The sequence below is a fragment of the Mesoplodon densirostris genome, chromosome 7 (assembly GCF_025265405.1).
Source record: "Mesoplodon densirostris isolate mMesDen1 chromosome 7, mMesDen1 primary haplotype, whole genome shotgun sequence".
Lineage (NCBI taxonomy): Eukaryota > Metazoa > Chordata > Mammalia > Artiodactyla > Ziphiidae > Mesoplodon > Mesoplodon densirostris.
This window is the reverse complement of record NC_082667.1, coordinates 65,974,883-66,002,476: the sequence shown is the minus strand read 5'-3', so window position 1 is coordinate 66,002,476 and position 27,594 is coordinate 65,974,883. Positions and strand designations below refer to the sequence as shown.

General features: G+C 40.3%; 1 protein-coding gene across 3 annotated transcripts in view; it reads left to right on the top strand.

Annotated features, from left to right (window-relative positions):
• The first annotated feature begins 4,355 nt into the window (after positions 1-4,355).
• SBF2 (SET binding factor 2) overlaps positions 4,356-27,594 on the top strand; it is a 469,274-nt gene continuing 446,035 nt past the window's right edge. For all 3 annotated transcript variants that reach the window (XM_060105533.1, XM_060105532.1, XM_060105531.1), the window contains exon 1: positions 4,356-4,551. In XM_060105533.1, coding sequence (XP_059961516.1) covers positions 4,497-4,551 — 55 coding nt within the window. In that variant the 5' untranslated portion in view covers positions 4,356-4,496. The remainder of the gene's footprint in view (positions 4,552-27,594) is intronic.

Here is a 27,594-nt window from a genome sequence, read left to right as displayed (position 1 = left end):
TTTGGGAAGCTTGACAGGTTTGAAGATGGGAGAGACATGATCTGATACACATTTATTTAAAAGATCATTGTGGCCATTGAATGTGATGACTGGATTAGGGAGGAGCAAGAAGGGGAGCAGTGCAGTGGTGGTGCCCTGGAGCAGGGGTCCCCAACCCCCGGGCCATGGACCAGTACCTGTCCGTGGCCTGTTAGGAACCGGGCCACACAGCAGGAGGTGAGCAGCACGCAAGCGAGAGAACCTTCATCTGTATTTACAGCCACTCCCCATCTCTTGCTTTACTACCTGAGCTCCACCTCCTGTCAGCATTATCTTGAGTTGTATAATTATTTCATTATATATTACAGTGTAATAATAATACTAGAAATAAAGTGCACAATAAATATAATGTGCTTGACTCATCCCAAAACCATCCCCCCACCCTCGTCCGTGGAAAAATTCTCTTCCACAAAGCTGGTCTCTGGTGCCAAAAGGGTTGGGGACCGCTGCCCTGGAGAGATCGGAGAGGGCCTAGTCCTACCATAATCTCAATTAGTCCACCACACACACACACACACACACACTCCACTCTAAACTTCACCAACAGAGCTGGCTTCATGGATGTGCACCCTGTTCAGTCACACAGGACCCCACACTTTGTTTCATGCTCTGCTTGTCGCTGTTTTGAAATTCTTAATAATTTTTGAACAGAGAGGATCCTTTATTTTCATTTTGCTTTGGCCTCTGCACATAACATAGCCAGTCCCACTCACCAGATAGACATGCAATCTAAGTAAAAACAGTCTGCAACCTCTCACAGCACCTATCTATACTGCTAATGTCAGGGATACTTTACGTGAGTGTCAAGATTCAATTATTCATATAATCACACATGTGAAATCATTTGTAGGACAATTTCTATTAGCCATCTCTGAAGCCTCCTTCCTGCACCCTAAACAGACACCCAAGGTAGAAACAGTATGTTTCCCTATACAGATTTACTTTGAAGACAGGGTTCATAATCCACTTACTGTCCTGAAGTTTTACCTACAGGGAAAGTCTGGGATCACCAATGAAGCAGGGAAACCAGTTAGGAAGCTCTTGCAATAGACAAGGTGGAAGGTGATAGTGGCTCAGACTAGTGGGGTGGCAGTGAGGGGGGGAGAGAAACTTACATATTTGGGAAGTAGGATCAATAGGACTGAGTGAGGAATGTGGGGCTGAGAGAGAGGCAGGTGTCAAGGGTAGCAATCATTCAGTTTCTTACTTGGGCAACCGAGTGGATGGAGATGTGGCAATGGATCAGGGGATTATCTACCACAGCTGCTTAGTCTCCTTTGTTACTTGTTGGTAGAGACTGTTTGAAGAGGCCCCAACCCTGCCTGCAGATGTTTGGTCAAGTCAAACTCTCATATTGCCTCTTTGAACTGTAGTGGCTAACCACAGGAAGCACTTGAAATGACTGTACAGATCAACCACTTACTCCACGACAGCCAAATGTAGGAGCAGCAGGTTGATAATTCTTGCTGACTAGTAATCAGCTCCTTTTTGACTTCTAAAGCATAAAGGAAAGGCATCTGCTATGTACACACCATCATTGTATTGCATAGTCTTCCTCCCTCCCTGCCACCCTTCAGTAAAACAAATCTGAGTTTGTTTTACCCCTCACTCTTTGGTGAGAGGTGATGGTGGTTATCTCAGGGGATGGTCTGGCCTTCAGCCAACCTCAGTAATCAGGCTGCCTTGTCAGGGCTTATCAGTTTCAGCAGACTGGCAGCTGTTGGCCGAGAAGCAAAGCACAGTTCCAGTGTATGCTAAATATGTTCACATGTATATTCAAATACATGATGCCTTTATATACATATACCTGGGGTATGTCAAAATCCCTATGCTACAAAACACCCATTTTCAAATGGTCTGGCAGCCTACCTATGACCTAACAGGTGAAACATGTCTAAATGCAAACAGCACTTGATTTGAGGCTTGAAAACAGCTAAGCTTTGATTTAAAAAAAAAATTTAAACCAACACTTGTGAATGAAATAAAAACACATTTTAAAAGTAAAATGTGACATCCTACCTCATGTCATATATAAAAATCAACCCAAAATGGGTCAATGGCCTAAAACAAGAGTAAACTATGAAACTCTTAGAGGAAAACATAGGAGTAAATCTTCCCTTCCAAGGAGTGATCTTGGATTTGGCAATGGATTGCAATGGAAGCCAGGCAATATGACACCAAAGCACAGGAAACAAAAGAAAAAATAGATAAATTTGACATCACATTGTATAATACATACAATGGAATATTATTCAGCGATGAAAAAGAATGAAGTACTGATACATGCTACAACATGGATGAACCTCGAAAACATTATACTAAATGAAAGAACCCAGACACAAAAGGTCACATATTGTGTGATTGTATTTATATCAAATATCCATATTAGGTAAATCCATAGAGACAGAAAGCAAATTTGTAGTTGTCAGAGGCTGGGGGAGGGGAAAATGGGAGTGACTGCTTTACGGGTGTGGGCTTTTCTTTTGGGTGATGAAAATATTTCGGAACAAGATAGACGGGGTAGTTGCACAACATTGTGAACGTACTAAATACCACTGAATTGCACACTTTAAAATGGTTCATTTTATGATGTGTAAATTTCACCTTAAAAAAAGTGAAATGGGGAAGGAACATGATAGCTGCCTTAAAAGTCAGAAAGGCTATCATACAAAGATAGATTTTATTTTTTCTGGGTATTTCCATGGCGCAAAATTGGGAGAAGTTACAGGAAAACTCTGAGTAACAAGGAAGAACTTTCTAACAATAGGGTTGTTAAACAGTGGAATGGGCTAGCTCCCAGGAAAGTTAAATTAGGCTTTACTAAAAGTGATCAAGTTGGATGATGAGCTCTCAGGGAATTTATAGAGAGGATTCTTACTTGAGGTTTGACTGAAGCATGTTAGTTTTAATTGTTTTCAAGATCAATCTGTTATCTTGCCGCCACCTCTGCAACTAGGCTGATTCAGTTTGACCATGTGCAATTTGCAAATGAACTCCTTGAGTTAAAGTATTCCTTCCTGGGAGTTTCAGTTCTAGCACAGCCCAACCCTCTCAATCTGCGGGTGAAAAAAAGCACCACACAGAAAGAGGAAATGATCAATGACAGTAAACTTTCAGTAGCTGAGACACCAAATCTCTGAACTCACAGTTCAGAGTTCGAGCAGCTTCCTGCTGGCAGTTGGGGGAAATTGTATGCATTCACTCATTAAACATACTCGTTAAGCACTTAAGACACTTTGCTAAGAGCTCTTATATGTAAATGAGGGGTTAAATCCTCAATTAATAATGAGTAGTGACAAGCAACCAGGAATATGAAGATATTTGAAAATCATGGAGATTCCCACAACTTCAGTCTACCACTTGTAACGTATCCTGCTACTAAAACTTCAGGAGATACTAACAGGACAAAGCAAGCTCATCTGGATGCCTCACTTGCCAAATTCGGAACGATCAATAAGAGGTGCAGTAAAAAGAAAGCGATCTCTATAATTCCTAGATTGGATGATGAGATCCACTAATTCATTTTAATTGCATTGTTTGAACAAGGAAGTTAGAAGTTCCTGCTCCTGCTGCAAGAGCCCTGGGACCGCTGCAAGGGGCGAAACCCTAGGCGAGAAGGGCTCCCTTGGGAGAGACAAGCCTCCTCCCTCGGATTCTGTTGTTCCGGGCAGTTCAGGAGGATCCCGGGGATGCCGCGTTCTTCGGAGGAATCCAGCCTCCCCAGGCGCTCTGGGGGAAGCCCAGGCCAACCGCCCCCAGCCCACCCAGCACTAAAGCACGAGGCGCCTCTGAGGATTGAGCAAAACCCTCTTCCTCCTCCGCCTACTCGGTGGCATGTTCCTAAAATTCCCATCTGCACAACATAAACAGGAAACGTGCAGCAAAAGCCCTGGCGGTGCAAATTCCATGCTTCCAGTCGAGGGCGGGAGAATCTCGTCTTGGGAAGGGGAGGGGGAGGGGGGAGGGGAAGCAGCAAACTTTCCAGGGGACCCCTCAACCATCCCTGTCTCTTCTTCCCAGACCCAGAAAGAAAGAGTGGAGAAGGCGGAAGGAAAGACACCCTGCTTTAGGAAAAATAGGGGAGTGGGAGGTGGGCCGCGGAGGGGCAGCCAGGCCTCAAAGTGAACCACCCCAAGCGGCTGCGGTGGCGGCGTGTGGTAGCAATACGCCCGGCAGCCCACTCCCCAAACCAGCTGTCCTAGCGGCGCCAAGAGGGTGGGGGTGGGCTCTCCGCCGGGGGGGTCAGGTCAACCAGCCAGCGCGGGTGGGGGCGGGGGAGGAGCGGACGCTAAGCGCGGCGCAGGCGCAGAGCGCGCCTCGGTTGTCAAACATGGCTGAAGTGCCGCCGCTGCCGCTACTGCTGCTGCAGGGAAAATGCTGAGCCCTCCCGGACCGGGTGGGCGGCGGCGGCGAAGTCGGCAACGGGCACCCGCTTCCCCGGCGCGGCGGCGGCGGCCATGGCCCGGCTGGCCGACTACTTCATCGTAGTAGGCTACGACCACGAGAAGCCAGGTAAGGGTGTGGGACGGGCGCCGCCCCCGGGCCTCCCCGCCCCCGCCTCCCCGGCTGCCGTCCAGTGGGCTCCTCGGGGCCGGGCGTCGCGGCCTGGAGGCGGGGAGGGCCGGGCTGGGCCCCGGCTGAGCGGCGCTCGGCGTCCGGCCTTCTTGGCCCAGCTGAGCCTCGCAGTGGGCGTGAGGGGCCGGCACGAGGGGAGGGGGAGGAGGAGATCGCGTCCTCCGGGCCCGGGGCGGCCAAGCTGGGTCAGCTGGGGCGAGTCTGGGTGCCGCGACCCTCGCTCTGGAGGGGGCTGGGTACCAGGGGCAGCTCCCCGGTGCCGGCGGGATTGGGCCAGGACCGCAGGGCTGGTAGGGCGGGAGCCAACTGTGCTAAGTTCCTCGGGGATAAACTTCTGCCCAGCATCCTGAGTGAGTAGCGAGTGACGCAGGGGGCTGTTCTCTCCGAAAGGAAGTGCTGAGAGTCCTGTGCTCCCTAACCCCTGAGCTGGTGGGGGCCTGTCTAGTCACCGCGCCTGTGGACGCGTGGTACCGAGGAAGGGGAAAGGATCCTTAAACTTCTAAACATTTCTAGGAAATGTGCCTCGTTCTTTCAGAACAAATGTGACGGTTATTTCAGAATGAGTCTGAACACTATTTTTTTTTAACATCTTTATTGGAGTATAATTGCTTTACAGTGTTGTGTTAGTTTCTGCTGTACAACAGAGTGAATCAGCTATACGTATACATATATCCCCATATCCCCTCCCTCTTGAGCCTCCCTCCCACTCTCCCTATCCCACCCCTCTAGGTGGTCACAAAGATCCGAGCTGATCTCCCTGTGCTACGCAGCAGCTTCCCACTAGCTAGCTATTTTACATTTGGTAGTGTATGTTTGTTAATGCTACTCTCTCACTTCGTCCCAACTCCGCCCCCCCCCGCCCAAGTCCTGAACACTGTCTTTTAGGTAAGGACCGTTAGCAGACCTCTGAAGGTGATCTTGTTTCACTTTAATGTGTGTTTTAATTCTTTTCATTTGTCACAAAATTTTCCTCATAAGGAACAATCTGGCAAATGCATTGCATTTTAATTTAATTGAGGGATTTCCACAACTGAAGAGAATTCAGGGTTTATGCACGTTTATTTTTGTATCTGTATTCTTTTGTATTACTGTATAGCTACACATAATGTAATAACTTGAGCTGGGGAAGCACGTCTATTTCAGCATAATTCTGGTCGCACATTTGCAAGGAATTTTAGATCTCAGCTAGACAGTCCCTTCATTTTTCAGAGGAGATGCTGAGATTGTGTTTTGCTGATGGTTGCAGCCATTTGTAGCATCAGAATACCATTGTTCTACCCACTGTTGGTCTACTGCCCCTTTCACTATTCCTCTCCTGATAACTTCCTTTAGCGGGGACCTTTTATATTGTTTAGTCCTTCATCACTCTTGACCTGATTGAGGTTAACAAAAGAAGGGCTTGGGCTATATTTAAAGTATTTTCTGGCTCCAAAATTTTATTTGTTATTTCCTGGTAATTTTGCATAGTCTGCTGTCTCTTTCTTATTACCAAGATTAACAATATGGAGGATCACAGTTTGTTTTCAACATTATTTCATTTTTAGCGACATTGGGGTTTTTCCCCCCCTCACCTTTAAAAAAATTTGAAACAATCACAAACTTGCAGAAAACTTGCAAGTACGGTACAAAGAACTCTTTACTCCCTGAACCATTTGAGAGGAAGCTGCTGACCTGATGCCCTCCCTTATCACCCCAGAATGCTTTAGTGTGTATTTTCTACAAACAAGGTTATTCCCCTACATAATCACAGTACAATCATCAAAATCAGGAAATTAACACTGGCATAGTACTCCATCTAGTTCTCAGACTGGTTCAAGTTTTGTTGATTATGCCATTAATCTCTTTACTGGCAAAAGGATCCAGTTCAGAATTAGGTATTGCATTTATTTGTCACAGGACCATCTCATCAGAGGTGAGGCAAGCTCTTGGATGGCTTTTGAGCTCAGCTGAGGCATCGTACTGATATTCAGGAGTTTGCTGCTTGCGTACTTATTCTCGATGGAGATGAATTTCGTTTTCATTTACTTTCAGTACGTTTTTGGCCATGTGCTGCATGACTTCTTCAATCTGAAACAATTCCTTCGTCTTTTGATTTTCATAACCTTGACCCTAACGAAGATTATAGGGTCGTTATTTTGTAGAATACCTCTCATTTGGGATTATCTGTTCTCTTATGATTAGATACATACAGGTTATGTATTTGGGCAGGAATATCACAGAAGTGGTGCTCATTGCATCCTATCTGGTGTAAAATTTCAGTTTGTCCTATTATTGGTGATTTTCACTTTGATTACTTGATTACTTTGATTATAAGCAATGTCTGCCAGGGTTTTTCACTCTAAAGTTAATATTTAATAGTTAATTAATGAATGGTTTTTGTGAGGACTTCTTTGAAACTATGTGTCTTGTTCCTCATCAAACTTGTATTCCTTTATGCATTTATATCTATGGATACATGGTTTTCTTCATGTTTTTTTGCTGAGTTATATTATTACTGTTTATTTAGTTCAAATTATTCCTCTTTTGGCCAACGAGAGCCCATTCAAGCTGACTTCCATGTCTTTATGACATGTCCCCACCATTCTTTGAGCATGTCTTTACTTTTTGGTATAAGAAGATGTTCTGGGCTTATCTTGTACTGTCCCTCCTTTAGTTCTGGAATCAGCCATTTCTCTAGGGAGACCTGGATCCTTTTAATGGATAATGGTATTTAGAAGCTAAGATCTCCGTGCTTGTGTGTTTATTGCTGTTGTATTTTTACTGCTCTCAGGCTTTCTTAATGGACCGAGCCGGGGAATATATGTATGTGTACACACACACATATTTATGTCTATGTTTATTTGTTTATCCATATATATTGAAAACTGTGAGTTCTGACCAGTACCACTGATTTCATTCGCAACACTCCAGGGTCCAGTCTAGTTTTTTCCTTTTTTATATTTGTAATATTCTTCTCTGACAGTGAGAAATCTGGCTTCCATTATCCTTAATATATTTACTTCTGTGTTCAGTCTCCCTGTATTTAACCAATCTTTGGTCTTTGCTACCGCCCTCTCCTCTCCTGGATGCCTTCGTCTCTCTGCTGGGCTCAGATTCTTCATTCTTTCTCTCCCAGCCCCCTGTCCCTGTCAGGACCTAACAGCCCATACCAGGATGCCCCAGTACAGGGACAGCCTTTTCAACCTGCCCTGGCTTCGGCTCCCCATGTCAGTTTCTCCACTGTGGACATACTTCTCACTCCCCTTAGGTTCTGCTTCCATGTGGAGTACGACGTCGTCCTCATTCCGTGCTCACCTAGTGCCCCATGCCAGGCTGCCCCTCTGCTTTGACACCCTCCTTGCAGTGCTTGGCCTCTGACTAAACTCATTTGGCCGTTCCTCCCCACATAGAGTACCTCTTTGGTTCACTTGGGCTCTGACAACCCTCACCCCACCCCAGGGCTATAATGACTACCCTCTATCCCACAGTAGGGAAAGGGAAGATTATTTTTTAAAGTAACAAAATCCAGAAGCTTTTATAAATTGTAGAATCTTGATAACGAGATGTATTCTTTTCTTTTTTTTTTTGACTTTGGATGATTTTTCTTTTTTTCTTTCTTTTTTTTTACATCTTTATTGGAGTATAATTGCTTTACAATGGTGTGTTAGTTTCTGCTTTATAACAAAGTGAATCAGTTATACATGTACATATATTCCCATATCTCTTCCCTCTTGTGTCTCCCTCCCTCCCACCCTCCCTAGGATAATTTTTCTTTAGTCATGTTTATTGAAGTATAATTTACATGCAATAAAATTCACTTTTTTAACTAAACAGTTCAGTGGGTTTTGACGGATGTATACATAAGTGTAGCCACTACCGCAATCAAGATATAGATAGAGAACACTTCCCTCCAAAAAGCTCTTCTGTGCCCCTTTGCTGTCAGTTCCCTCCCTAGCCTCTGGCAATCACTGATCTATTTTCTGTCCTTGCGCTTTTGTCTTTTCTAGAATGTCTTATAAATGGAATTGTATAGTTTTTTATGTCTGGCTTTTTTCACTTACAAAAATATGTTTGAGACGTATCCATCTTGTATGTATTGTCAGTTCCTTTTTATTGCTGAATATAATACAATTTGTTTATCCGTTCACCAGTTGGTGGACTTCTGAGTTTCTGGTTTTGGGCTATTATGAACAAAGTTATTCTAAACATTTGCAGACAGATCTTTGACTGTTCATATGGTTTCATTTCTCTTGGGTAGATACTTAGGAGAAGAATTGCTGGGTCATATGATCAGTGTCCGTTTAACTTTATGTGAAACCACCAAACTGTTTTCCAAACTGGCCGTGCCATTTTGCATACTTACCAGCAATGTAAGAGAGTTCCAGTTAGTCTTTTAAATTTTATTTATATTATTTTAAAAAATTTAACCATTCTAGTGGACATGTAGTGGTATCTTATTGTGGTTTCAATTTGAATTTTCCTGGTGGCTAATGATGTTGAGCACCTTTTCATGTGCCTATTGCATTGGAATATTTTTGTAAAGAGGCTGAGCAAATTTTTACCCTTTTTTTATTGGATTGTTTGTTTGGCTTCTTTTTTAAATTTATGTATAGTTGATTTACAATGTGTTAGTTTCTGCTATACAGCAAAGTGATTCAGTTATACATATATACTTTCTTTTTTTATATTCTTTTTCATTATGGTTTATCTCCCTGTGCTATACAGTAGGACCTTGTTGTTTATCTATTCTGTATGTAATAGTTTGCATTTGTTGGCTTCTTATTACTGAATTTTTAAGTTCTAGATACAAGTCTTTATCAGGTGTTTTGCAAATATTTTCTTCCAATCTGTGGCTTGCCCTTTCATTTTCTTAACAATAGCTTTTGAAGAGTAGGTGTTTTAATTTGAATCACTTTTTAGGCATTAGAATAGTTTTGTATATCTTGAGTTGTATCCTTTGAGTAGTTCTTTTTATGTAAAACTCTCTGTAAAAAGTTACTGGGAGAGGACTTCCCTGGTGGCGCAGTGGTTAAGAGTCCGCCTGCCAATGCAGGGGACACAGGTTTGAGCCCTGGTCCGGGAATATCCCACATGTCGCAGAGCAACTAAGCCCACGCACCACAACTACTGAGCCTGTGCTCGAGAGCCCGTGAGCCACAACTACTGAAGCCTGCGCGCTTAGAGCCCATGCTCTGCAACAAGAGAAGCCACCGCAATGAGAAGCCCGCGCACTGCAACGAAGAGTAGCCCTTGCTCGCGCAGCTAGAGAAAGCCCGGGCGCAGCAATGAAGACCCCACAGAGCCAAACAAACAAACAAACAAACAAAAAAAACCCACAAAAAACCTTTAATAAGTAAAGAATAAATCTAATTGAGTCTGCAAACCTTTGTTATAAAGCTTTCTTCAGGAGTTAGTATGATTTTGTTACCTACATCTCTCTAAAAGCTAATCATACTATGATAATATGATACTGAAATGTTCTGTGTTTAATTCCAGAATGTTCCTGGAATTATTTGTTCAACATACTAAACTATTTTTGTTCCTAAAGTATCTTTTCAATTAATAATACTTTTTAGTTGATTTTTTTCATATTTCTATTTTAAAGTTGAGTTGAAAGAAAAAAACCTTGTCTTTTGAAAAATTACTTTTACAAACTGGAAAAAATAATACATGCTATTTGAATTATATGCAAAGAAGAGTGCTTGACACATAGTAGATGTTTAATAAAGATGTATTGAATGAATACCCAGTTGCTGAACATATGGAAAATATAAAAACTGTAAGGAAGGTGAGGGATGGGTGTAGTTATGAAAGGGTAACAGGAGGGATTTTGTGGTAGTAGAACTGTTTTGTATCTTGACTGGGTGGTGGATACATAAGCCTACATATGAACTGCATAGAACTAAATACACACAAACACAAATGAGTACAGTAAAACTGGGGGAATCTGAACAAGAAAGTATATTGTATTAATGTCAGTATCCTAGTGTTGATATTGTTCTATAATTTTGTAAGATGTTATCATTGAGGGAAACTGGGTACAGAGAAATGGGATTTCTGTATTTCTTTAATTAATTAATTAATTAATTTAATTTTTGGCTGCGGGTCTTTGTTGCTGCACGTGGGCTTTCTCTAGTTGTGGCGAGCAGGGGCTCCTCTTCATTGTGGTGTGTGGGCTTCTCATTGTGGTGGCTTCTCTTGTTGCGGAGCACTGGCTCTAGGCGTGGGGGCTTCAGTAGTTTTGGCTCGCGGGCTCTAGAGTGCAGGCTCAGTAGTTGTGGCACACGGGCTTAGTTGCTCCGTGACATGTGGGATCTTACAGGACCAGGGCTTGAACCTGTGTCCCCTGCATTGGCAGGCGGATTCTTAACCACTGCGCCACCAGGTAAGCCCTGTATTATTTCTTAATAGGTGTCTTAAAATAAAAGTTTAATTTAAAAAAAGCTATAAGGAAGATAAAAGACACCCAGAGTAGCCTTATTTTTTTCCTTAACATCGATGACATAGGGAAAGGTTATTCTATTAAATTCCAGAAAAACATAATCTTCAGTGTCTAAATTATTACATCTTGTGGGTATATTAATAATGGGTATAATAATGACTTCATCATTTACTTTATTATTGGATATTTAACTTGTTTCCAATTTTGTGCTCTTCTGAATACTACAGTAAGTCCCCTACATAAGCATGAGTTCTGTTCTGAGAGCATGTTCGTAAGTCCAGTTTGTTTGTAAGTCAAACAAAGTTAGCCTAGGTACCCAACTAACACAATCGGCTATATAGTACTGTACTAGGTTTATAATACTTTTCACACAAATAATACATAAAAAACAAACACAAAAAATAAAACATTTTTAATCTTACAGTACAGTACCTTGAAAAAAGTACAGTAGTCCACTACAATAGCTGGCATACAGGTGCTGGCATCGAGTGAACAGGCAAGAGGAGTTACTGACTGGAGGAGGGAGAGGAGGTGGGAGATGGTAGAGCTGAAGGATCATCAGCAATAGGAGATGGAGGGCAAGCTGCAATGTCACTCACGTTTGACGTTGATGGCACAGGTTCTGGTTCCTTGCTGGATTCAATTCCATCTACCCTCTTGAAAGAATGATCCAGTGATGTCTGGCTAGTAGCTCTTTTTTTCTCATCATAGATGACACGGCAGCACTGGATTGCGTTCTGAACGGCTGCTGCAACCTTCATGTTCCGTTTGACGTTTGGGTCCTGTGCCTCAAAAACTCACAGTGCCTCCTCAGATAAAGAAAATCCCTTTGCCATTTCCTGTGTTGTGAATCTCTTCAGTTCTTCACCTACTTCTTCTTCCCCTTGCCACTCCACTGTCTCAATTATTTTCACTTTTGTTTCCATCATTACTGCTTGGCATTTCTTAGCAGTACCAGTTACATCACCGCTGCTTTTACCCTTTCTTCCGGACATCCTGGGCTTGAAATAAAGATACTGTACTACTGTATTCTATACAGTACTGTACAGTAAAGTACACAAACGCACAACCACTCGTAGAAGATGCACGCGCTTGACAGTGTACGCCAGACACATGAACTAACTTGCCTGATTGGACATGCGAACGCCTGTTCGTATCTTTGAAAGTTTGTAACTTGAAGGTTTGTATGTAGGGGACTTACTGTACTGTCATGCTGAGGAGTAACATAGCTTGAAAATCACTGATTTTTATGACAGTCTGATTTTGATAATTTGAAATTAAGAGTTTATTTTCCTGACTTTGCTTATGTACTGTGGTACAATAATTAGAAAATTTCATTTGTTTCTAGTAGGTGAAGTTACTTAGCCAACTGTCTTTATTTTTCTTACAGTTTTTACTTTCTCGTACTTTGAGATTTGTGCAAGAAAAATTGTTAATGACCACATGGGTTAATTCCCTTATATGCCTTTACTTTTTTCTTTTTGTTTTCTTTTGCTGTCCGTTAATACATTTAGAATTTCATCCATTTATTTAGATGGTATTTAACCTGGAATGAAGTATTATAATCATTTGAGGTTCTTGCATTCTTTCATATCAACCTGCTTAAGTATATTAGAGAAAGCATTTGAAATATTTTATTTAAGCAGTATAAGTGAGATAAGGTAAAAGGTAAATTTATGCACAATACCTGAGGTGTCATAGTCTGAGACATTTAAAAAATTGATAATTGTTTATTATTGAACCATTGTAATTCATAGTCAGCCTGGATCCCCTCCCTTCCCCCATTCTATATTGAAGTAGTTGGGATTTCTTGATTGCTGTTTTTTGCCAGTTGTCAAGAACCATTTGGGATTCATTGATTTGACAGGTATTTATTGCTTTCCAGGCATTGTGCTAATTGCTAGAACAAAAATAAATGAGTAAGGAGTAAGATTCTATCCCTAACTTAGTCATTAATGGAGAGTCTTGAAATAAGTAGTGATAAATGAAGAAGGTGGGTCCACTTTAATGAGGGAGAGAGAAGGCTTCTTATGAAAGGCGATGTTTAAACCACGGTATGCAGGATGAATATGCATTTGCCAGGTAGACAAAAAGGGTAGGGGAGGCTATGGGTAGAGGAGGCTATAGGCAGAGAGAAAAACATGTAAATGTGTGAAATGGATTGTTCCAGGAATGGAGAGAAGTATAGTGTAAATGGGAATTGAGGTAAGCTTTGATGCTGGAGTAGGTTGGGGTCAGATTGTGAAAAGCTCTGTGTATTAGGCTATGGAATTTATAGCTTTCACTCTGTAGACCGTGGGGTCTGTTGAAAAGTGGGGATTCTTGAAAATCAAGAAACATCTTAGAAATGTGACTCAAATAGCAATGGACTGGAGGGAGAAAGAACAGTGTGAAAAAACTCAGGAGCTTTTACGGTGGGAATAGAAAGGAACGTATGGATTCTAGAGAAATTTGAAAGCTCATATTAGCAAAATTTAGTAGTGAGTGGCTGTGAAGGGTAAAGGAGAAAGAGTAGTTGAGGGTAACAGTTTCTAACTTGGGTAAGTGGGTGGGTGATGATGCTGTGAATGCAAATGGAGAATTTAGGGGAAGAAATGAATTTGGATGAGGGAAAGTAATGCTGAGGTTAGTGTTTTTTTTTTTTTTTTTTTTGCTGTACGCGGGCCTCTCACTGCTGTGGCCTCTCCCGTTGCGGAGCACAGGCTCCGGACACACAGGCCCCGCGGCCATGGCTCGCGGGCCCAGCCGCTCCGCGGCATGTGGGATCCTCCGGGATCGGGGCACGAACCCGTGTCCCCTGCATCGGCAGGTGGACTCTCAACCACTGCGCCACCAGGGAGGCCCTGAGGTTAGTTTTGATATGTTGAATTAAATGTGCCTGCCTATAATCAAGGTAGAGATGTCATTTAAGTGTTCACATATATGGATCAGGAGGTTAGGAGAGAAGTGAAGATTAGAGATATAGTTTGGCAATTACCAGTAGCCAGCTGATTGTCAGAAATAAAGAAAAAAATGAGATTGTTTAGGGAATGTGTATAGAGTGAAAAGAGGAGTGGCCTAAGAATTGAACCCAGGGAAAATTCGATATTTAAGAGGTAGATAGAGAAGTAACAGCCAGGAAACTGGATAGGAGTGGTTAGAGGTATTGCAGGAGAACCAAGATAGAGTGGTATTGTGGAAACGCTGAGTGTAGAGAATTTTGAGGATGAGGAAATGATGAATAAATGTGAAATACTCTGAAGATGTCATGTATAATGAGGACTAAAAATAATATCTTTGGGCTGCTGTAACAAATTATCATAGACTAAGGGGCTTAAACAACAAACATTTATTTCTTACAGTTCTGGAGGCTGGGAAATCCAAGATCAAGGCACAGGCAGGTTTGGATTCAGGGTCTCGTGAGAGGTCGCTTCCTGGCTCATAGATGGCCATCTTTTCACCATATCCTCACTTGGCAGAAGCGGCAGGGAAGCTCTCTGGGGTCTCTTTGATAAGGGCACTAATCCCATTAATGAGAACTCTGTCCTCATGACCTAGTCACCTCCAAATACCATCACTTTGGTCCCACCTCCAAATGCTATCATATTGGGGATTAGGTTTCAACATATGTATTTTGTAGGTGGGGGGGACACAGGCATTCTTTATCTATGACAGATAGACTCATAGACTTCATAATTAGGATGGTGACTTTAGAACATTATAGTTGTAGGGGCCGAAGCCAGTTTGATAAATGCACATCCCAAGTCATGTGCTATATAAACCTTATATAGTCCAATTTATTCCGTTTCTTTTTAGAAGTTCACTATGACCTGCAACCCATGGCTTGTGGAAAGAGTCAGAGGTGACTTCAAAATTCCAACCTTGAAGGTCTGGGATACTTGTGAATCCATGACTTAAATAAGAAGATTGAAAATGTTTTTCTTTTAAAATTACTTATTTGTCTTTGTTGGCTTGGAAGATCATGGGTTTTACTTTATAGTTATCCAAATGAAGCCTTCAGAAGATGGACAGGCAGGGGCTGAACACAACGACTTGAGAGTCCTTAGTGTAGATAGAGCTGTGACACTGTGTGAGTGCCCTCAGAAAGTCGGTGTGGAGACAGAAGAACAGAGGACCAAGGCCTGATCTTTGGGGAATGCTCTTGCTGAGAGGATGGAAAATAAAAGGAAGCATAGAAGAAAGAGAGAGTTTGAGAAAGACATTTAATTTTCCCCAATGGTTGTTCTTCTTCTCGATGTTGACAGAACCCCTGATTTTTTGGCTAGTCATGTAGCCATGCAGGAGAGATTGTTTTCAAGTTACTAACATACAGAGACATGTGAATAAGTTCTGGCCAGTTGGATGTAAGTGGAAATGATGCACGCAGTATCCCAAAAAGTGTTCTTAAAGGATGAGGGTACGTTTTTCTAGCTTTTTTCTTTCCGGAGACTGGCATGCTGATATAAAGACTGGGAGCTCTAGCAACCATCTTGGACCGTGTAGGTAAGGACCCACATCCTAGGGATGTCAGAGCAAAAAGCTGGAAAGAACTTGGGTCCCTAATGACTGATGGTGGAATTGTCATAGCTGCCTCTGGATTTTTTTTTTTTTTTTTTTTTTTTACATGAAAGACTGTAACCTTGTATGTTTAAACCACTTATAAATTAGAGTTTTCTTTTTTTTTTTTTTTTTTGCTGTACGCGGGCCTCTCACTGTTGTGGCCTCCCCCATTGCGGAGCACAGGCTCCGGACGCACAGGCCCAGCGGCCATGGCTCACGGGCCCAGCCGCTCCGCGGCATGTGGGATCTTCCCAGACCGGGGCACGAACCCGTATCCCCTGCATCGGCAGGCAGACTCTCAACCACTGCGCCACCAGGGAAGCCCTAAATTAGAGTTTTCTGTTGCATATAGCTAATCTTAATCTAGGCACAGAGGTGGAGGAGATCAGTATCCAGAGTCAAAGAAAGTGAGGGAATGTTTCTCAGCATCAGGGGTGGCAGATAGAGGTCAGTGAGATGTGAAATTAGTGAAGATCTTTGTGTTTCATAAAATTTTAGAGTTGAAAGTTAACTGTACAGATCATCTGATTCAATCCAGTTTATGGATGAGGAACCGATGTGCCCATGCCCCCTCACCCCTTCCCTGCATGTTTTTGCCTATGAATGGTTACACAGCTGTTGAGTGGTAAATCCCGGACTATAAGTTTCCTGATGCCTGTACTCCAGTACACCATGCTGTCCTTTGAGAATTGATATCAAGGACAGTCTTACCCCAGAATTGTTTCAGCTGGAATGTTGTGTTGTAAAACGAATAGTAAACTTTAAACAGGAGAAAGGATAGGAAGTGGAGGCAGCAGATTAAGACCATTTGTTTGAGTCACCTGAATTTTGAGAGGTAAGAATATCTGTGGGAAAACTTGGAATGCCTTCTCTTCAGGATAAAAAGACTTTATTTTTTTGTATCCCAGAGTTGTCTGACTGATTAGTGCTTAATAAGACGTGTTTAAATTGAATTGCAAGAAATAGCGTGGTCCATTGAGAGTTTAAAAAAATGTATAGGACAGATTTGAGCATACACGAAGGCAGAAATAAGAATGGAAATCAACAGAATGAGAGCAGTTTATGCTGGAGAGGGTAGGGATAGGTATGGGAAGAAAGTTCCTTAGGACTTGAAGTCTCAAGCACATGTATATAGGATACAAATAAATATATATATATCAGTGAGCTCTGAATACTCTCCTCTAAAAAGAATATGCTCTTTGGAAAATAATATTGCCATTTCATTAGTCTTGGAGATATTCTATAATAGTGTCCGTCAGAACATTTCACTGATCAGCTGTGGGCACTTTGTGGGAGGTGACAAGTCACATAGGCATATTATAGAACCAGAGATCTACAAGTAAAAATTAGCATGAATGGACAGGGTACTGTTGGGAAAAGATAATGGTAAACTGTGCTAAGAGAGAGGTTTCAGGGTAAGCTTTAAATTTTATATACAAGTATCTAAAAAATGAATTTCTAAGAAACCTAATCTCTCAAAATAACTTAAAAAAAACTCCAAGTGGTTTTTTAAAAATTATTTATTTACTTATTTATTGGCTGTGTTGGGTTTTCACTGCTGCGTGTGGGCTTTCTCTAATTGTGGAGAGTGGCGGCTACTCTTCGTTGCGGTGCGCAGGCTTCTCAGGGCGCAGGCTCAGTAGTTGTGGCGCATGGGCTTAGTTGCTCCGCGGCATGTGGGATCTTCCAGGACCAGGGATCAAATCCATGTCCCCTGCATTGGCAGGTGGATTCTTAACCACTGCACCACCAGGGAAGTCCCTCAAAATAACTTTTTGAGCAGCAATTTTATTTCCCAGTTGTAGGTTAATTTATATATTGTAGGTTGTACCCAATATGATGATAATTTTCATTAAAAACTATTATAACAGTGAAGCCATTGACTAAATCATTGTATTGGTAGACTAGTATTACTTTTTTTATAAAAAATTATTTATTTATTTATTTATTTATCTATGGCTGCGTTGGGTCTTCATTGCTGCCCGTGGGCTTTCTTTAGTTGCGGTGAGCAGGGGCTACTCTTCTTTGCGGTGCGTGGGCTTCTCATTGCAGTGGCTTCTCTTTTTGCGGAGCACAGGCTCTAGGTGCCTGGGCTTCAGTAGTTGTGGCCTGTAGTCTCAGTAGTTGTGGCTCGTGGACTCTAGAGCGCAGGCTCAGTAGTTGTGGCACACGGGCTTAATTGCTGCGCGGCATGTGGGATCTCCCTGGACCAGGGCTTGAACCCATGTGCCCTGCATTGGCAGGTGGATTCTTAACCACTGTGCCACCAGGGAAGTCCCCCCACTAGTATTTCTTAATTTTTTTTAAAAAATTTATTTTTATTTATTTATTTTTGGCTGCGTTGGGTCTTTTTTGCTGCACGTGGGCTTCCTCTAGTTGTGGTGATCAGGGTCTACTCTTCGTTGAGGTGTGCGTGCTTCTTATTGCAGTGGCTTCTCTTGTTGTGGAGCATGGGCTCTAGGTGCGTGGGCTTCAGTAGTTGTGACACACGGACTCAGTAGTTGTGGCTCATGGGCTCTAGACCGCAGGCTCAGTAGTTGTTGTGCATGGGCTTAGATGCTCCATGGCATGTGTGATCTTCCCGGACCAGGGCTTGAACCCGTGTCCCCTGCATTGGCAGGCAGATTCTTAACTGTGCCACCAGGGAAGTCCCATTCCACTAGTATTCTTTCTTTCTTTTTTTTTTTTTTTTATGGGCAGAGGTCTTTCATTTATTTATTTATTTTATTTTTTTGCTGTACATGGGCCTCTCACTGCTGTGACCTCTCCCGTTGCGGAGCACAGGCTCAGAGGCCATGGACCACGGGCCCAGCCGCTCCGCGGCATGTGGGATCCTCCCGGACCGGGCCACGAACCCGTGTCCCCTGTATCATCAGGCGGACTCTCAACCACTGCGCCAGCAAGGAAGCCCTCCACTAGTATTCTTAATTTTAAAGATTTGCTATTGTCAAAGCTGAGATCATTAAATATCACAAGATTTAATGTCCTGGTTTTTTTTTTTTTGTTGTTGTTGTTGTACGCGGGCCTCTCACTGTTGGGGCCTCTCCCGTTGCAGAGCACAGGCTTCGGACATGCAGGCTCGGCGGCCACGGCTCACGGGCCCAGCCGCTCCGCAGCATGTGGGATCTTCCCGGACCGGGGCACGAACCCGTGTCCCCTGCATCGGCAGGCGGACTCTCAACCACTGCACCACCAGGGAAGCCCTAATGTCCTGTTTTTAATTATTGCTGACTTTGAGTAATGATTTGGATTATGCAGTTGTTCATAAAGTAAATGCTATTCATTTAAAGTTCTCATTTCTGTAAGCTACACTGAAGGAAAATATAACTTTTATAATTTCATAATTATTTTACTTTCCCTTATACATATCAATGTCTTCATTGTAGAATTTTTCAGAAGAAATTTTTTAGTTATATCTGTAAGTTTTCCATTGTTTACTGAACAAAATGAATGAAAAATTTTGCCTGTGGAAATATTTCATAGAATTGTTGCTTAAGTGTAAATGGTTTTCAAAGAGGCTAGATTTTTAAAACTGTATGTACAGTTCTACAGATACTGATTCTTCTGGAGTATAGAGCAAAAAGATTAAGAAAGGAAAAAAGCTTGTGTTTTAAGGGAGCATTAACACTATTATAGGGAAGTCCCAGAGAAATAGTCCTCACTCTCTAAAATGTCTTAACGACAGTATGATTTATTGTGTAATAGCTACAGGTTAGCGCACCAACACTGTGTTAGTTTCCTAGGGCTGCCATAACAAATTATCACAAGGTTGGTGTCTTAAAAAAACAGACATTTATTTTCTCACAGTTCTGGAGGCTAGAAGTCTGAAATCTAGGTGCTGGAAGGACAGTGTCCCATGAAGACTAGAGAAGAATCCTTCCTTGCTTCTTCCAGCTTCTGGTGGTCCTAGGCTTGCTCTATTTGTGGCAGCATAACTCTGATCTCTGCCTCATCTTCCCATGGCCTTCTTTCCTGTGTCTCTGTGTCCAAATATGCTTTCTCTTATAAAGACACTAATCATTGGATTTAGGGCCCACCTTAAATCCAGGATGATTTCATCTCGAGATCCTTAACTAATTAATACTGCAAAGACCCTATATCCAAATAAAGTGACATTCTGGGGTTCTGGTGGATGTGAATTTTGTGGGATACTATTCAGCCAACTACAAACACAGTGGTTCATGCAAGTTTTGTAATGCTAGGTGTTTGTAAATATTAGGAAATTTATCTGGACAGAATGCTAAATCTAAGACTTAATTTTTGGAAAATAATTTTGTGATAGAGTATACATTCAAAGGCCAAATGTATTTTAAGAAAATCATTCCCACAACATTACAAATTAAAACATTTTAATGACCAAGGGCTTACAATGACCAACATCCAGCTGGGTGCCTGGAACCTTCTGAATGTATGGCGGGGGCAGGGGAAGAGAGGCTTGATGCATCTGGGACCTGAACTACATTTGTGGTCTCCTTGGCAACATGCTCTATCTAATGGAATTAAACAGAAATACTTGAGTCTCCCACTTGAAAAAAAGAAAACACAAAAAACAAATAAACCAGCATTTGCTCTAAATACTTGGGTGAATAACAAAAAATTCAGAATTTCTTGGAATATATATTATATATATATTTATATAGCTTTGCACGTAGCTTTTAGAATGGTTTAGATTTATATATGTTCTTTGTTCTAACTTTTACTAGCACCATCTATTCTCTCCATATTATTATGTTAGTAAAGTCTACAGATAACTTTCTTTGGCTGTGTCACATAGCTTACATTTATTTCTTTAGGCATTTGCTTCACATGCAGAGACTTATCTTCATTTTATCCGTTTAAAAAAATGAGAGTGTTTCCACAAACATTATCTCAATAACTCTTCTTGGTAACACAGTGAATTACCCTGTGGAGTCTATCAAAGTTAAATAATTAGCCCACTTTCACACAGATCATAAATAGAATTAAATAGGATTAAATGGGACTTGAACTTGATTTTCTGACTTTACATCAATTTTTTAAAAAAAATAAAGAGTCTAAATCAAAACTTTTATTTATAAATACATTGTAGGGACTGGGGGTGAAGAAGAGTGAGGGAAAGGAATAGGGAAGGGATTTTTAGGTGAGGGGACAGTAGTGCAAAGGCACTGAAGTGATAAACTATGAATAGGTCTTTGATTTGGCTGAAATATGGGGACCAGAAGAGGAGAACTGATAAGTAAAAGTATCAGAACCTGAGAAGGAGTGCTGATAGGTAATAAATGAAAATTATATTAGAGTAGCCAAGACAGTTTCCCGCCCCCCCCCCCCCCAGCTATTTTTGAGGCTTGTCACTTTTCATTGCATTGTTTTCTTGTCCTTCTGCACTTAATCTCTGGAGTTGAAATTCTTGATGCTTTGGAAATCAAAATTTAAAAACCTGTTGCACAAGAAGGTTTAAAAATGTTTCCATAGAACTTTGGCAGTCAGGAAGGTAAACTTGCTTTTGAAAATATTTTTCTGTTGCAAAGTATGGTTGCTATTTTTTGGTATAACAGGTAAGTCTGGACTCCTAATTACGATGAGAAACATTTTCCCCTTAACTTATCAGCAGTGTCCTTCGTGGAAAGTTAAGTGTTAAACTATGCAAAGTGATCACTGTAAAAGATCATTAGCTATAATCTCAGAAAAAAATTGCTTCTTTTCAAGCTTCTTAAATTTAATGCTTTATCTGGTTATAACTATGACCAAAAGTTGAAAAGGATTTTCAAGTTTTGAAACCTAAACATGTTGTAATCTATAGTATTATGAATACCACATAAGTTCAGAGACAACAGTGAAATATCATTTTGTTTTACATGCTCTTCTAAGAAGAAGAGTGTGTGCTTGCTGTAAGAAGCCACTTTGGACCTTCACAGGTACATATAAGTAAAAATAGATAGAGCCTACAGAATTTTATTTTATGTTAAAATATTATTTTGGAATAGTGAATTGTTAAAGTGTTATACATTCCCCAAGAAGCAATTTTTGTTTTACCCCTTCTAGCATATTGGTGTTTTGTTTTGTTTAAGATTCTTTTGCAGCCTTGGAACTGAGGAGGATTGGGAAACCTGTTTTTTTATGAAAGACTGTTCATCCATAGAATAAAAGTTAAGGAGAAGTCACATAAGTGAAAGTAATTTTGGTCTGTAAGGTGTATATTTGGACTTAGAAATTAAGAGCACGAAATTAAAACAATGTTTAAAACATCCCACAAATAACTCAAAATATTTTAGTTTTACATTGCGTAAGTAGGATATCACAGAAGATGGGTGTCATACCTACCAAGTTGTCCCAGAGAATTAGGTTCCTGAGGAGTAAAATATTTTTTTCTGGTCTTGGAATCAGGGTTATGACACTAAATTCTTTTAAAGCAATGTTGTGCTTTCACAACTATAAGCACAAATGGGGTAACACAATTGCTTGCTTTTTTTTTTTTCTTTTTTTGCGGTACGTGGGCCTCTCACTGTTGTGGTCTCTCCCGCTGCGGAGCACAGGCTCCGGATGCGCAGGCCCAGCGGCCATGGCTTACAGGCCTAGCCGCTCCGCGGAACGTGGGATCTTCCCGGACCGGGGTACGAACTCGTGTCCCCTGCATCGGCAGGCGGACTCTCAACCACTGCGCCACCAGGGAAGCCCTCAATTGCTTGCTTTTATAGGAAGCAGGTTAATTGCCTTTGATTTCAGACTGGTGGTTTGGTTTCCTTTCTCTACAGTCTGTGCATCCTGTTTTACTAACATCTTGACTTTACCTACTTGTTAGACCAACTTTCTGACTGATCTTTTCTGCTTGGCTCTTGAATTACTCTTCTGTTCAGGTGATTGGAAACTCTGCTCATCTATTTTTCTACCCAGTTTTGACTCATACTGTCATGATTTGGTGCATCAGTATATTCCTGCTTTGACCTGTCTATTGCTAATCTGTTTTATATTTTACTTATTGTAGTAACCTACTTGTTACAAATATTTCAAACAGTACAGAAAGTTGCTGACTCTTGACCGTAGTACCTATCTCTTCAGACCTTGTCGCAGTTAATTTGGCAGCTAATTTGGTTCTGTGTACTTATACAGAAACTTTCTAGTTCTCTTAATAAAGTGAAAACTCCAGTCTTCCAAGGTTGTCAATGGAAGGAAAGCCATCACATGGGAAGGGTTGGTTTGACCTCAGAGCCCCAATAGAGCCCCAATTCTTCCATTTTTCTAGTGTTCTCATAGAACACCACTATTTTCTTCACATTCTGCCTCAAATAACTCCCTCTCCACCCAGTCATTTCCCCTTTGTTTGCTAAGACACAGCTTAAACAAGGCTGGATTATTGAAAAAAGACTTTTCTAAAGGCTAAAAACAAAACAAAAGGGTAACAAAGCCAGAGAGTAACTTTTAAGTCAGTTATCTGGTTTGCAAAGTATAGTTTATTCCTTTTCCGTCTGTGGTCTCCTAAAGGGAAAACTGTCCTGCCTACTTTCTGGCCTCCTTTCATGTGATGGAGGTCATCTTTCCTATTAACATGTCTCCTTAAGTCTAGGCCCTAGGTGGGGGCCAATCAGACAGTCTGTTCCTGCCAGGTTTATATAGGGTCCACTTTCCTGGTTCTAGTTTTCTATCCCAAGGATCTGTCTCAGGACTGGGATTCAGGAGATATTCCATTCCTTACCCATTGGCCTATAGCACCAACTGGTCTGCTGTATTAGAATTCAGTGCAAGAAAAGGAGCTATACACCAACAGAAGTGTGGGAATAGGACATCTTTGTGTTTGTACCTGTTTTCCATCCATGGTCCCAGCACTGAAAAAACTTTGATGTTACCTAGAAATATGGTCATAACATTCATGATTCAAATCAAAGCACAGCTAAACAAGCATCATATTTTCTGTTACTTTTAAAAGAAAAATAAGTTTTGTAGAACTATGTAGAACTATGTGTTCATATTTATTTTTAATTGATGATTTGTAATCTTTCCTGTTTGATTTCAGTCTGAACAAATAATGATACCATTTTTATTACTCAGTAAGCATGAATGTTAGTTGAAGCAGTTTTTAAAAGACAATACCTTAAGTCCAAAAACATCTAGATTCTGGACTGATTTAATTTTGTACAGTTAATTTAATGATTTCTGAAAGCTGTCCCTGTTGTTTTCTTTTTCTTCTCCAGTATAATGGAACTGTTTTCTTCTACTAATGATTAAACAGAATAATTAGTTACCAAAGCATCTAATTAAGAAAAACCAAACAAAACGGTATAACTCATCTTTTCTTCTATGTACATATTACATAGAGACTTACAAGGGATTGTTTATTTTTAATGGATAATTTAAAACAAATAGTATGGTGAAATCACCATGTTTGCCAAGAGTTATTTGTACTTGTGGGTCATGAGGTTTGAAACTATTGAAGAAATTGTTGAAAGACTTAAGGAAATAATGTGAGTAGCTGATAATTGGCAAATAGATAAGCCTCAGCTATAGTGAACTACTTGCCATTGTCCTAAGGAATCAAGATTGTTCTTGACTTTGCAGTTGCTAGTCCTTTATTGTTATCTGTCTTTGTCTTTTCAATTATAGCCATCCTAGTGGGTGTGAAGTGGTATATTGCTGATATTTTAATTTAAGATATATTTCCAGAGATTTTTGTGTGCATCCATATGCATCTATATCTATCATTAGTTTTATTTTAATTTTTATAAAATAAGTTCATAACATCTGTTCATTTATGCAGTATGTGTTTTTAAAATTTAACTGTATATTAGTGGCAGCTTTCCATATTCTAAAATATATGTGTGTGTGTATATATATATAGTAGCGTTAATTTTTATTAACTAAAGTGTTTTATCATTTTAACATATAATTTAATGTACATGTAATTATAAATGTGATGAATTTGTCTAGCTGAATCTTTGCATTCATCTTTAATTTACTGTGATAAGTAGTTAAAGAGAGAGGCAGTAAAGTTAAGTAGTTAAAAGCATGGGATGGAGTCAGATGATCTGGGTTTGATAACTGGTTTTGCCTCTTACTAGTTCTGACTTTAGACAAATTATTTAATTTTTCTGTGTCTGAGTTTCTGTATCTATAAATTGGGATGATAATAAATAGTAGTATCTATCTCACAGAGTTGCTGTGAAGATTAAATGAGTTTATTCTTGTCATTTCTTTATGTTTGGTACAGAATAATTACATAAATTTTAATTCCTTGAAGTGCAATTGCTGGTCAAAGGATATGTACATTTATATGAACATATGTTAATTTTCTGCGTAGCATACTTGCTTTGGGAATCATATTCTATTCCCTGTGGTTCCAGGGAAAGTGTCCTTGTTACTCCCACCCTGTACCTTAAGCTGGGCCGTTTAGAGTCATTCATGGGTCTTTTCTTTTGGAAGGAAAAGAAAAGTCTCTTTTTTTCTACTGGGATGACTAAGGTAGGATAATGTAACTAAGTTGGGGCTGTCAATGTCTGTTTTCTCTGCAGTATATTGAGAGTATGTCTGAATATTGAAGAGAGGCAAAGATAGCCAAAAACTGAGGAGACAAAACTTTGGCAACATCATTTAAACTTCTGGTTCCAGCCATTCCTGAAAGCCAAAAGAACATTTTTAAAAGTAGTTTTGAGGTATATTGCTCAATTGTCTTCCAGAAAGATTACATCAGTGTATACTCCCATTTTCTTCAGGGGAATTTTTTTTTTTTTAGTTAATTAATTTATTTGTTATTGGCTTGTGGGATCTTAGTTCCCCCGACCAGGGATTGAACCTGGGCCCTCAGCAGTGAAAGTGTGGAGTCCTAACCCCTGGACTGCCAGAGAATTCCCTTCCTACAGGGGAATTTTAATTAGAAAAAAAAAAAATCCACTTAACAAAAGTTATTGCTTAAGCAACAACAGGAAACTGCGTAGTTTCATGAAGGCGAGAATGCTAAGGGACAGGATCAGGGAGATCAGACCTTACACCTAATTCAAATTCTGTCTCTGAAACATAATAAAGTATTACTTGTCTTTGGCCTTTATTATAACCTAAAAATATTTAAAACCAGGAATCTGAGTTTTGGAGATTCCAAGGTCTTCTCTTTTGTATTTGCCTGATTTATTCAGACCGAAAGAGTTCCTTGAGGGCTTGGTGCAAATAAATCCCAGTATTCTATGAGTAGAAAAGTCTTTGAAACTGGAAAAAAGTCTTTTCAGCAGACATACTTTTATTATTTTAGTAGACTACTTTATCTAATGGGAGCTGAACACTTATTTACTATTTATTTATCGGGTGGACAGATTTGTAGGGCTTTCTTTTTCAGTGATTTCCCTAATAGATTGATTTAGGAGAAAGAATTTGTATCTTCCTTGGAAAGGCCCATTTCCACGGATGAGACCATTCTGTAGATGACTTCTTTTCCCTTGAGTGTTGTAGCTCTTTGTGTGTACTTTACTAATTTAAAAGATCAGCTAGTGCCATGATTTGAAGAAAAGTTAATTTGTTCAGAAATTTGACATCTAAAGTTATTTTTTTCCATCAAGCAAATATTCAATTGTTATAGTTTATTTAAATATAAGATTTGAAAACTTGAAATTGAAGATTCTTACTTAAAGAAAATAACTAGTTTTGGGACAAGTTTTTAAGTAAAAAAAAAAATCTGTTTACAGTTAATGACATCTGCTTGTAGGTAAAAATATGTCTTTTTTTTTTCCAGCTTAATCTGAGTCTAGTTACGTTTAGAGAGAGACATCAAGTGTCAGAACAAACTTGGAGTGGAAGGTAGTAGTTGGGACTGGAGTGAATTTTACAAATGCTTTATATAATTATCCCACACAGTTGTATGGAATTTGAAAAGAATGTTACTTGTTTTTCTTTTGAGACAGATATTTTACCAAATAATTTTAGCCTGAGTAAACCAAAATCCACACAGGATTAGATTAATAAAACTCTTTTTTTTTTTTTTTTTTTTTTTTTTTAAGGAGGAAAGAAATGAGAGGGGACAACAATAAAGATTCATTTGGGATAGTTAATAACTGAAGTTTTTTGAAATTACAAGTTAGAGCATTTAGGGAAAAGATGGACTTGACTCTTCTCTTTAAAAGAAAAGTTAGTAGCCTTTTATAAGTGGAGTACCAAGTGACTTCCTTTTAGCCATTCAGTCAAGTGTCTGTTGAGTGATTGGAGAGTGGGTGAGGGATGTTGGCTTTGTTCTCAAGGAATTTATTTAATTTGCTAGGCTTGATCAATCTCATTAGCAGAGAAATGGAAAATTCTTCTTTTGAAAGGCTGACATCTATACCAGTATGAAATGTAATGACCAGATAGTTTTGGACAGGTATTGGCATCAAGAAGATACTAGTAGGGGTATGTAGGTATGGACTAGAAGGTGGAACTGCTTACAGGGGAAAAAAAAAAATCCACCTAGATGTCTCATAGGAACTGGAAATTCAACATGTTCAAGTAAACATGTTCCTCTTCCAGACCTTTTCCTCTTGGTCATTTGCCCAAGTCAGAAACTTGTCACACTTTTCCCTTTCTTCCTCACTTTCACTTCACAGTGTTTTATTTTTCTTCTTAAATTTTTCTCACATTTCTCATTTTTTGGTCTGTTCCCACAGTTAATGCCATCATTCAGGCCCTCCTTTCAGTTAAATTCTTCTCCAGCTAGTTCCATACTGCTACTAGAGTAATTTTTTTCAAAAAAAATGTTTATGTCACTCTGTGTTTAACCTTTCAGTAGTTTGCCAGTGGCTTCAAATTTATACCCAGGATGCCTCAAGGTATCTAAGCAGTGGCAGTGGCAGAGGAAATCTGCATTACCTGTACAGTGCATTCACGGTGTCTTACATGACAGGGATGTTTCTTCTCTACCATGGTGAGTGGTGTTTCCTAGTCGTTTACAGCCTCAGTGCTCTGTCCTTGGCTGAAAGGTCTCTGTACAAATAGTGTCCTTTCCTGCTCTGTACCTTTGCAGTGAAGCTCTGCATGAGACAGTATAACTCATTGGTTGGTCACAATTGAGCATAAATTTCATTCATTCATTCATT